The 12,302-nt window shown below is 38.6% G+C and overlaps 2 protein-coding genes across 2 annotated transcripts in view; one reads left to right on the forward strand and one right to left on the reverse strand.

Moving 5' to 3' along the window:
- The first annotated feature begins 48 nt into the window (after nucleotides 1–48).
- On the forward strand, nucleotides 49–8,787 carry LOC144439090 (sialin-like). The gene is made up of 10 exons (XM_078128347.1): nucleotides 49–219; nucleotides 834–1,034; nucleotides 1,230–1,463; nucleotides 1,902–1,989; nucleotides 2,404–2,490; nucleotides 3,036–3,166; nucleotides 6,392–6,541; nucleotides 7,415–7,547; nucleotides 7,729–7,973; nucleotides 8,515–8,787. Exons 1-10 carry the CDS (start codon nucleotides 136–138, stop codon nucleotides 8,728–8,730), a joined length of 1,569 nt encoding a protein of 522 aa, XP_077984473.1. The 5' UTR covers nucleotides 49–135; the 3' UTR covers nucleotides 8,731–8,787.
- Nucleotides 8,788–11,987: 3,200 nt separating this feature from the next.
- LOC144439190 (sialin-like) overlaps nucleotides 11,988–12,302 on the reverse strand; it is a 9,733-nt gene continuing 9,418 nt past the window's right edge. Inside the window, exon 9 of the mRNA XM_078128460.1 lies at nucleotides 11,988–12,254. Coding sequence (XP_077984586.1) covers nucleotides 11,988–12,254 — 267 coding nt within the window. The remainder of the gene's footprint in view (nucleotides 12,255–12,302) is intronic.

The following is a 12,302-nucleotide window of genomic DNA, read 5'->3' on the forward strand; positions in this document are numbered from 1 at the left end:
TGAGTTGACATTATAGTGAGTGAACCGGTTCTACCATAGACAGGTCGTCTTCTACAAAACAACAAAACGACTGTGTCAGCGGTGAAAATGTGAATGTTCAGATTTACGGACCAACTGACGAAGTAGTTTTTCAGCATGACGTCGGCTGCAGATGAGAGCACGCCATTGGTTGGCAGCAGTGATCGTTCGGAGGACGATTCTCGTCAAACCGGGAAAAAGGTATACATGTATACATGCAAACAACACTGTCAGCGTCATACCTTTTGGTTGAAAGTGGTCACGAACCATATGCAGTAAGCCTATGTCATAACTTGTATGTATATACGTCAACTAGTCTCCATTGTACAATGTATTCTTTCGATTAGTATGGAGCAAGGAAGCGTCAAATGCTATTTTTAAAAGATGTCATATCAAAATATGCACAGTTCTTATCAAATTATGAAACCTGTAAGGTGTTTTATCGTATCGTATCGTATCGTATCGTATCATCATATCATACGGTATATATCTCACCAAATATATCATATCAGCATTATATATCTTATAATACCAGGTTATAGATCATGTATTATGTCGTATATATCATATCTCATATTCATATCAATATTATATCAATATTATATCATATCATATCATATCATATATCATATCATATCATATCATATATCACATGACATATATCGCTTGTCATAGTGATATCAAATATCTTATATGTCAAATCATTCCTCATATATCATATACATATAACATATATCATATCATATATCATATCATATCATACAGCATATCGTATCATATGATCTTATCTCATTATGATAACTACATATCTACAGGTGAGATTCGACTGCATACTGGCTCGTCACGTGCTAGCACTGGTGTTTTTCATGGGTTTCATGAACCTCTACAGTCTTAGAAACAACCTTAGCGTCACAATCGTTGCTATGGTGAACACAACTGGTCAGGCAACGGAATTTTACAACGAAACGGAATGTGCTCACAATAGGGTTAATTACTCAGCAGACCCTATGGAACAGGTAAATGATATAAAGACCATTAAAAACCATTTGATTAATTTGTTGGATAATTAAAAAAATTGCTTGATGACGCTTCATTTTTTGTTGATTTTAACTGAGAATGGAATAAAAGTTTAAAGATCTTATTGCTTATACTACGTCAACTATCTGCAATTTGCCAAAAAAACTTTTAAAAACTCGTACCTTTTTTTCCAGAATGGTGAGTTTATGTGGGATAGCTATCAACAGGGTATTCTACTTGGTGCCTACTACTATGGCTACGCCCTCACACAGGTTGTGGGTGGCTGGATGGAGAAACATGTCGGTGGTCGTATTGTGTACGGTGGTAGTATGACCATTTCATCGATCTTGACAATTCTGTGTGTTCCTGCTGCATATTTACATTTCTGGGTCATCTTCCTATGTCGTCTCCTTGTTGGAATGTGTCATGTAAGTCAATGTTTTGAGATAAATAATAATAAATTATTGTATGTATGTATGTATGTATGTATGTATGTATGTATGTATGTATGCATGCATGCATGTATGTATGTATGTATGTATGTATGTATGTATGTATGTATGTATGTATGCATGCATGCATGCATGCATGTATGTATGTATGTATGTATGTATGTATGTATGTATGTATATGTATATGTGTATGTATGTATGTATGTATGTATGTATGTATGTATGTATGTATGTATGTATGTGACTTTTAATACAATGTAATACAATCGACACTGACAAACATTACATACATGAAGACACGTAACAAGATACATGTAGCTATATATATGTACAAGTGCATGTAAGCTCTTATTATGATAGTTACATGTGTCAATTTTATCAGTATTCCATACTGTCACTGTTTTCTGTATTTAGGCTGTGATTTATCCAACTCATCACGGCATGTGGGGCAAATGGGCGCCACCACTGGAGAGAAGCAAACTTCTTTCGTTTTCAACATCAGGTTCGTTGATTTATCAAAGTATTCGACGAGTTATATTATTACACAGACAACTTTTAAGAAAATAGAATACAGAAAGTTTAAATGATGACCTTTGAATGAGGCGTTCTCAGTGTATCATAACTTTACTGCTATGTAGGCATTCTGTAATAAAATTACAAAGAAGAATTTAAAATAAGGGTAAAAAATAACAATACTGTTAATGCGATCCCAAATACTATCACAAACAGCTAGAGCAGATGTCGCCAAGTAAAGAGCTTTATTGCCCCCATAGGCCATATATGTTACCCGCTGAGTACAACCACAGACAACGATCATTGACTGTGACACAACTTCTTGGTTCATGTTTGAGATGCATAATATTGTTAGAATCATATATTACATTATATTAAAATTTTTATATCTTTTTTTTTAAAGGCACGACGATTGGTACAGTGATAATAAATGTTTTAGCTGGGTTTCTCTCCTACTATTACGGTTGGTCATCAGTGTTTTATCTGTCAGGTATGGCGTTATCTTTACTACGTACACTATTATACAACTTATGTTCAATAGCAGAGAACGTCATATTGAGAAAGGTTTGAAGTGACACAGTCCTTAAAATGAGCCCCCCCCCCCCAACTAAATCAATGTACAGAATTAACTTAGGATATACCATCTTGCACATGCATGAATGGATATTGTTGCTATTATAAAATGTAGCATGTGCAGTTTCTTATTGGTTTCTGTGTGGTTGTATCAGTGAAAGTAATTTAGGCTTTCTTCCTATACGATAAGCGCACTCTGGCGTTCCGACTAGTGAACAGTAAGCTGCAATGCACTGTACAATAAATTATCTCAGTAGTCCAAATAGAAATTCACGGAAACCGTTCCAAGCCGTGACATTCCAAATTTTGTGTGATTTGACGACCGTTTAATATGCTGTGGATGTATACCTATGAATAGTCGATACCCTCTGTCGGTATGAAAAGCAGTTTGCAAGCTTACGTATTACACTAGCAGACCATGATAAACTAACATATGATGATGTACTTGTTATTATATCTCAGGCACCGTGTGTTTGATTTGGTGTATTGCCTGGTTTTTACTGATACACGACACACCTTCAAAGCATCCAAGGATAAGAGAGGAAGAGAGAAAATACATCATAGAATCAATCGGACCAAGTTCTCAGGACATGGTAATAATCAAGAATCCTGTTATATATTGTAACGGATTACATTACAATTCTGCCGATGCTAAAAGTAACACCTTTTAGCACCTTCTTACACCTGTACCCATATGGTGAATAACGCCACCAGCCTATGCTTTGGGGCTATCTGTAAATAAAACTTGTTTGTCTAAACTAAGCATCTTGCTGGAACTCGTTGACACCTCTCAATCCGATAATGGTCAGTAGTTGTACCTCAGATCACAGACAAGAAACTGTGTTCCTTGTCTGTGCTCAGATGTTGTACCATGGATCACAGTCCTGCTTACATACGGTGCACGCGTTTCGCTCAACACCGTCCTACGAAAAGTAACCGTCCTATAGCGAGTGCGAAAACAAAATACTTTCGCACCAATAACAAAATAATTACATATAATTTTTTTTTTATAAAGCTATCAAATATTAGCAATCGGTCGAATATATACTCATTTTACATCTTTTTGACGATAGTAGTCGCTGGTACGATCACAAAAGGTGTCGAAATCGGAACTTTTCCAGTTCCGACTGATTTCAAAGTCCCGCCTTACAAACTCCGCCACATTTGATCGGGCGTCCGCTTGGGCATAAATTTTACGATTGAACTTGTGATTTCGGGATTTCTGGTCCTCCGGACTGGGACTAGTACTTTTGTAGACAAGCTGAGGTAAAATTACTAAATAGTCGATTTATTGCTGATATTTGAACACAGATGCGTTAAATCTTTAGTTACTACTATACTAGCATTTCAGGTAAGCCCAGGTTTCACAACTGTCTCTTTGTAGGCGACTTACTCCGTATGCAAGCAGGGCGACATGGACCCTCAGACCACTAGTGGTCAACCGGTCTGAGATGGATCATAGACCCTACGAAATGGATGTAGCCTAGTAGAAATGTCTGTATTTGTGAACAGTAAGGAATGTCTCTCAGATAGACTGTGTCCATGACTGTACAATGTTGTGTCAATCAAGGCCTCTTCGCAGGTTTGTGAAAATGATGCTGGGGACTAATCTCCATTTCAAAAAGGGAAGTTTTTCTAACTGAAAAAGGTGTTTGTCCTGAATGTTCGATAACTTGCATTTCCGTCATTTTCTCGTCTCTGTTAGTTTTAGCGACGAAGGGATATGATATTCCATAGAACGCCTTTTGTTTTATCAATTACAAACAATAGCATGTGAAGGGCGATATAATGTTGCCTTGTCCGAGAAACGGGAAGTACACTAGCTGTTTTCACTTCACTGCTCACACTTACATTGAAGAGCTATGTAGTCAGTAATCTTGGCTAGTCTATTCTATTGTCAAACAGAATTTTCCCTCAAATTCAACATCACTGTCAGAATATATTCGAGAAAGGTTTACAACGTTTAAATTTATTCATCCTGGATTCAATAGCAAGTGTACATTCTTTGATCACGGATTTGCGAGTGCAAAACATTATAAAACTTAAAAGCACGGGACTGCAATTTTGCGTTCCTTGTCTATGTAACCTCAGATCACTGAAAATATTCATTAGTGGTCTGAGTCTGAGTTGGAACACATCTCCGTTTATAGTGCTAGTTGTGTGTATTCACTAAGCCGTTTCAATATAATAATCATATGGATGTTTTATTTCCAACATCACGCAAACCATTGGCCTCTTTTCATGGTAGCGATTAGTCTATCTGCTAGACCTCGGATGTTCTTCCGATACAATACGACACACGACCGAACATCGCTATCGAGGATGGAACATCCAAGGCAAGCCCTCACTGCGAACTTCGTTCGCTTATAGTAATTAGTATCGAAAGAAAGCACGAACATCTAGCAGCAAGACTAGGTAGCGATTTGACAGACGCCAACAAAATCGAATTTTAGACTCTAATATTACTCTTCGCACGTACAGAGTACTTTTTATAGGATAATATCATAAAAAGTGAATCAGAGCAAGCATCTAACCTAGAATATAAAATCAGATTTTATCCGATAATGGATATTTCTGTAATGTCGCGTCTTCATGGGGTCAGGTGTAAAAAAGACGGGTCAAAGTTTGGAAATATGCACTCAGAGAACTGCGACACAACTGCTGACAGAGAGTTCTCAAATCATATTTCAGAGCTAAGGTGGTTATTGTCCTGCGTGTTCATTATAAAGCGGCCAAGTTCGCGTCACAATTTGTAAAATAACGCTACGACATTATACTAAACAATAAAGAATAAATAAGCCTTTGAAGTTTCTGTGCTCCTACTATAAATACTTGCTATGAATCTGGCCACAGCTACTCATGTCCTAGTCTAGCTGCTAGACGTCAGGTGTTATTCCGAATTTACAATACGACAAGGATGGGCGTTCGCCATCACAGCGAACTTCGTCGGGAGAAGCCCGAACGTCTAGCAGCAAGACAACTTTCTATAGTGGTCTGAGCGCACCATGCATACAATGAAAAGATGGAAAAGAAGATTATGCAAATACCCGACACTTCTTTATTTCTGTTGATATAGATGATGAGGCCAATTAACACATTTCTACCAGCTTAGCATATTAACTAACCTCGGATTTTCGAGGTTGGGAAGTTCTCAATTGGTCATACTTTAGCATCGGAGAGAATTATAATGTATGCGTGTTCTTGTTATACATTATTAGTATAGGATATGAGGTTTTGGGGACACTTTTCAGCATAAAAAATCCAAAAACTGTGGCTGCACCCTCATGTCCTATACTACATGTACTTACACATACAGTAATAGTAATCAGAACAAGGACACAGCATTGAGGCAGAACCTTGGTTGTATTCATACCTCGCATGCCCTGGTATATCGTTGGATTGAAACATTTGGTGATCTCATGGGGTATCAGAATGTGAGAATTCTAGTGACTCATTGGCAAACGGAAAGTATCGTTGTCATATAGGGAATGTTGAAATCTGAAACTGAATACCATATCATGAAATGACATGTAGAAGTCGAATGCTTGCAATAACGTTCAGTTATTGAAGTGGCATTGATTGGACTGTGTGCTTACTGTTACAGTAGTAGCTTTGGAGGATGTTGCTCTATTCGACAACTCTGCTGTCATCTGTTGTCCTGCAATCTTTATGTCAGTAAGGAATACCACTTTTCCTATACTATCTCATTCTGCGCTGATTCTACACAAAGCTCTTCGAAATTGGACACGCTCTGTTTCATGCATATGACAATAGGAGCAATAGACCTATTCGCTAATACTTCTATTCTTTTTATACAGGACACTCGAATACCCTGGCGTGCAATATTTACATCGGTTCAAGTATGGGGTCTCATCATTGGTCATTCGTTCAGTAACTGGGGCCTTTACACATTAATGACCGGACTACCATCTTTTAATGCCCAGGTGTTAGCCTTTGACCTCGATGAGGTAAGTGTACGGGGTTTCATTATCGGTCATACATTCAATAACTGGAGTCTATACACGGCGGTATAGTGACCGGACTACCATCTTTCAATGCACTGGTTTTTAACCTTTGACCTCAATCAGGTAAGCGTACACAATGCCTCATCATTAATTGGTCAAACTTTCCATTACACTGGGGTCTATACACATTAATGACCGGATTTCCATTTGACCTCACAGAGGTAAGCGTACACATATAATGCCTCTTCATTGGTCACACTTGCAGTAATACTAGCAAGGGTCTATGCATATTAATGACTGAACTTCCATCGTTTAATGCTCAGGTTTAGTCTTTGAGGTAAGCATGCCGGGTCACCGGGTTTTTTTTTTGTTTTTTTTTTGTTTGTTTGTTTGTGTTTTTTTTTTTTTTTTTTTTTATGGGGGGGGGGGGGTTATGCACATCGTTGTGACAACCAAGCTTTGACCGTCGACTTACTAGGTGATCTCAGCGGTAAATGTAATATTTCGCTATTAAAAGGTCCTAGACCCGAACTTCGCATTTTGCCATCGTTGTCAGTAACATTAGTGTCGACCACTTATAATAAGCATGATGGCCCAGAGCTCGTTGTTGTTGTTGTTGTTGTTGTTGTTGTTGTTGTTGTTGTTGTTGTTGTTGTTGTTGATGATGATGATGATGATGATGATGATGATGATGATGATGGTGATGATATGATGTTACCAGGTAAAGTAGAGTTTGCGTTCAGTCATGATTATATATATCATGTAAGGAACTTGACGTCATCACTTACAACATACGTTCTTCTTACTTAACATTTTGACTTCCAGCATGAGTAAATGTAATAACGACGCCATGTTTTTTTTAATTTCATATTCAAGAATGGAGTAATATCAGCTTTGCCGTATGCCGGCTCATGGATATTTCTCGTCGTTGGAGCTTATATCGCTGACGAATTGAGGCGAAGAGAGATCATGTCGACCAAAGCTGTCAGAAGGCTTTTTACAGTTTTCGGTAATGTCGACTTTGATTTTATGAGTAACAACGATCACTAATTATTCAATGGAACGAACAGAAACAACTTCGATCTCTATTCTTAATGTACATTTATGATTGCAACATCTATAATGGATTCAAAATTATAAAAGTATACTACTAAACTGATTTAGGTTCATAATATTTTTTATTTTTATAGGAATGTATTTTCCCGCCTTTTTTCTCTTGTCCAATGCATACGTTGGGTGTAACCGTGCAATGGCTGTGTCGTTCCTGGTCCTGGCTAACTCATTTGCTGCTCTGACGTACCCAGGTTTTAAAGTCAACCATGTTGAAATAGCGCCACGCTTTGGTGGAATTCTGTATGGTATCACCAACACTGCAGCGTCAATACCTGGCTTTGCCGCCCCCTACGTCAATGGAATTATACTACAGGAGAGAGGGGTAAGTCAGGGAAGGAGATTTTTTTTACGTGTTTTATAATGTTTCAAAATTGTATGTAGACCAAAAAATACACCACCAGAAGCGTCCTTACCCCCCCCCCCCCCTTTGTGGAAAGGGATGAGAAGAGCGCCCACAAACCGCCGATCTTTAAGTCTAGATTGTAAGATACGTCGTAAAGTTCCGTCCTCAACGACCTGATCTGTGAAAGGGGTCACGTGGGCCGATACGTGAGGGCGTTCGACAGGACGTACCTGACAGACTACTACTAAGACAATAGACAGTGGAGAAGAAATTTCCAACACTGTATTCAAATGACAATATATGGTGTCAATACAGAGACATGGGCCGAGAGACCCCTGCATCGAATGTGGGTCTGTCCACTACTTCAGCTGGAATCCTAGAAGTGTAAATTACAAAGTAATGTAACCTTATAATTAGTTTTGTTTTGGGATCTTGCTCATCGCATGATCAATTTGATGACGCAGATACGATGACGAAATTAGCATGATTTGTTATCTGCACGTTTATCGTTGATTTTCAGACCAATGCTAATGCATGGTTGATAATCTTCATCATCACCGCCGGATTCTACATCGTTGGTGGCACTGTTGTCTTGGTAACCATCAAAACAGAAGAACAAGAGTGGGCGAAGTCAAGACCAAGAAAAGGAAGTGAAAGTGACGTCACGCACTCAGACATCGACAAAGACAGTGTAGAACTAACTACAAACAAAGAAACCGAAAAACATGGCCTTTGATGAACGCATAATGTATTTTTTTTATTTTCAGTTTGTTGACGAACTTACACATTTTTTTGGCGTTTCAAAGGGGTGTTTTTTTTTTCTTTCATTTTTGGCATGCATATCTGTGTGTGTGTGTGTGTGTGTGTGTGTGTGCGTGCGTGCGTGCGTGCGTGTGTACTGTATATATACTGTGCTAAATGACCTGTATTAGCTTCCTTTTCGGTTCATACATACCACTAAGTGCCCATATCTCAGTGAACACAGAATGGCGTTCATTCTCATAAGCTAGTCTGCATATTCTCCTTATGACTGACAGGAATGAAAAAAAAAATACGTTGCGGACGATGCCGTATAGAGTTCTATAGTTTTACAAATGACGCACTATGTATACAGAATTTTGTTGCCATGTAAACGTTGAAGCTCAAATGTGAGTATGCGAAGTGTGTTTCTATGAGGAGACACTTTTCTGACTGTCACTGGAATGTTGCAATGTCAAGAACATTTACAATTTGGACAAAATAAATAACAAAAATATATGTTCAAAAGCCAATTTTAGTGGATGAGGATTTTCTGAACATACGATGATGTCATTTTTCTTATGCTTGAGGAGGTATAGTTACATGTATATTATTTCCGAACATTTTCCTTCAGTCAGCCCTAAGGGTTTGCCACTACTCGTCTAGCGACTTGGAGTGACAAGGACCCTTAGGTCACTCGCATTTTGCTTGGCTGAACACAAATATTGACTCAGGATAATATTTAAGTATTCACATGATACGCTAATAAAATGAAAATAGAATATTATATTATATCATGCTACTATGCGCCATTCTGATTGGATAATAACTGTGGTAAAATCCCATTTTACCACGGCTGGCAGTGGTAAAATGGGCCCCTAAACTAGCATATGAATAGTACTCACAAAAATGAAGCTAGTGTTCGTTCTTATACCAATAAGTTAACACTTCTTCAGAGTAAAGGTATGTCAGGTATCCTGTCCAATAGTTTGGGTTACAGTAGTCCAAATAATTCCACTGATGACCTTGCGATCGAAAGCAACGATCGATCAGTGGCTTCAACACCACTGGCCATGGCTGATAAGGTACAAGTTCTCCCATGCAACGAGCCGTCAGCGTCCTGCTCTCGTTGAATCAAGCAACACCAATTTAACTTTTAACCATCAGTCAAGTGCGTCAGGATTATTTCAAAACTGTACAGTTTCAGGTTCGGTCAATGTTCAATTTGTTAACCATTAAATTAAAGTAGACTGTGTAACGTCGCGTCTCTGATTTACTGTCTCGCGCTTTCTCCGATTCAACTGGTTCAACGCCGCGGGCCGAGACATCTATTTTTAGCAGTGTACAAGATTGTATTGTTCTTATGTAAATATCCAAACAAAATTGTTACTTTCTTTGACCTCTTTCCCCGTTCGCGTTTTCTTTGTTGCTAGTTTTCAACGCGTTTTCGTTATGCATTATATGATGTAAATAAAGTAATTTGTCAATACATTGCAATGCAGTGTATGGTTTGTGTTCATGCAGTGTGTGTGGGGGACGACATGAACGTATCCACTCATCAAAATATGCTCGTTCCCGACGATCTATTACAGACGATCTTTCTCTGTACGTGCGAATTCGCCTTTTCAGGCATATAAATAACCACAGAATCACATTTAGAAGAAATAGACACATATTTTGATATAATATAATAGCAATAACCTCCGCCGAAGGCGGGTATACACTCGAATTTGGTACAATTCGCTCCATATAGCACTCGCCATTCGGCTCGTGCTATATGTCGCGAATTGTACCAAAATCTCGTGTATACCCGCCTTCGGCGGGGGTTATTGCTTAAATAACTGGTTGTCCAGAGTATGGGAGAGTGGCTGTCACAATCGATCGGTGATGGCGTAATTCATCAACGTGTATGCGATCCCAGATGGCACCACCGAGTGATGAAAGTCGTTACGAAGTTGCAATATTGCAAATAATCTGTTAGTGCAAACGAGTACTAAAGCGTCGAATAAACACGTTTGTAAACAATTCTTGCAACCTCCTTACCATAAAGTCTTATTTCTTGCTTGATCTGTCGTGTTTGTAATTGTATACTTGTTGATTTTGTAAATAATTAAACTTGTTAAAATTAAAAAATAATAAAGGAAATAAAGAAAAAAAGTCGCGCTACACGAATAATTTACATGTGAAATTATAATATACAATTTATTGTTCTAGGATGACTACAGTACATATAGTTTTATTTTCCCCTGTACACCAAAGTTTTAGAAAAGTGCGCTATATCCCAATAAAAACCTTGCGTGACATGTTATTTTCATACAAACAAATACTTTATCTGTTGGTCCATTTTGATAGTTTTGTATTCACAGTTAGACATGGCACTTTTTTTTGTCAACTACCAACATTTAGGGAGCCAGTAATTACAAGAGGGAGGGCTGGGGGAAATCAGGCCCGGGCTGTTGCATAATATAAGACCCTCCCTGATTCCGTCGTGCTACAAAGTGACCCTCCCCCAATTCCTTTCTCTAAAACATGACCCTCCCCCTGTTAAAGTATTTAAAAGCATCAATGGGTTAAAATGCTGTCAGAAATGGGAAAGGACATGAGTCCCAGAATCAATGGTAAGGATTTAATCCCATCGCTGCCACCATGTTGAAAGTTTTAAAGGCATTGGCTACTACGTGTTTCCCACGATTACCACCATGTGTGTGAAGGGACTGCATGAACCAATACTTGTCCATGTGTTTGGTTGAAACTTATTGGCTGAGCTGAAGGCCAGAAACTCCCAAAGATTAGATTAACATTATCCCCTGAGTCAGTATCTTACCCAACTGTTCCTGCTTTACTCGTGGGAGACCCACTTCTGTCCTCACATCACAAATGAGAGTTAATTTACTAATGGATGTCGGCAGCGACTTGATTGACAGATATGGGCTGATAGTATGGTAACTATTAAACCTTAACCCTACCCCCAAATGGCAGCAAAGCCATGGGATTTGGAACCGGTGGTAGCGATGGGATCTCCAAACCCCCAAAACTTGATAATGTAAAGTTAGACAACACACTGAGTCAAAGTGAAATGTGACCCACCCCTAATCCTATTTTTTTTAAATGTGGCCCTCCCCCGAGAACCGATTTGTAAAAGGTGTCCCCCCCCCTTATGAATACTATCCAGTCTCATAATATGATTAGATTGTTTGTCGTTGTTCAGTAGAATTATTTCTTGATGTTTAAACATGCGTATTTCCACGCATAATATTAGTCGGTTTTCTTGTCATTAGTTACCATTGATAGCTCCTGACCGGCCTCCTTCGATAACGTCCCTGCATTTTCCTCGGATCCGTCATAGAAATCAGGGTTATCGTAAAGATCCATGTCTATCTGAATTTCCTGGTCAGCTGTCTTCTTGTGATCTTTGGCCCAGTTCAACTCTTCCACCTTCAACGTGCCTAGTATGACAAAACCACCGATGACGTACAAAACAGCGGACAACCAAAACACTTTCTGCCACTGTGCTTTTGTGTTCTGTAAGAAATGAGTTAAATGTACCGTAATGAAAATAGTAGATGTATT

Source organism: Glandiceps talaboti, chromosome 8 (genome assembly GCF_964340395.1).
Source record: "Glandiceps talaboti chromosome 8, keGlaTala1.1, whole genome shotgun sequence".
Lineage (NCBI taxonomy): Eukaryota > Metazoa > Hemichordata > Enteropneusta > Spengelidae > Glandiceps > Glandiceps talaboti.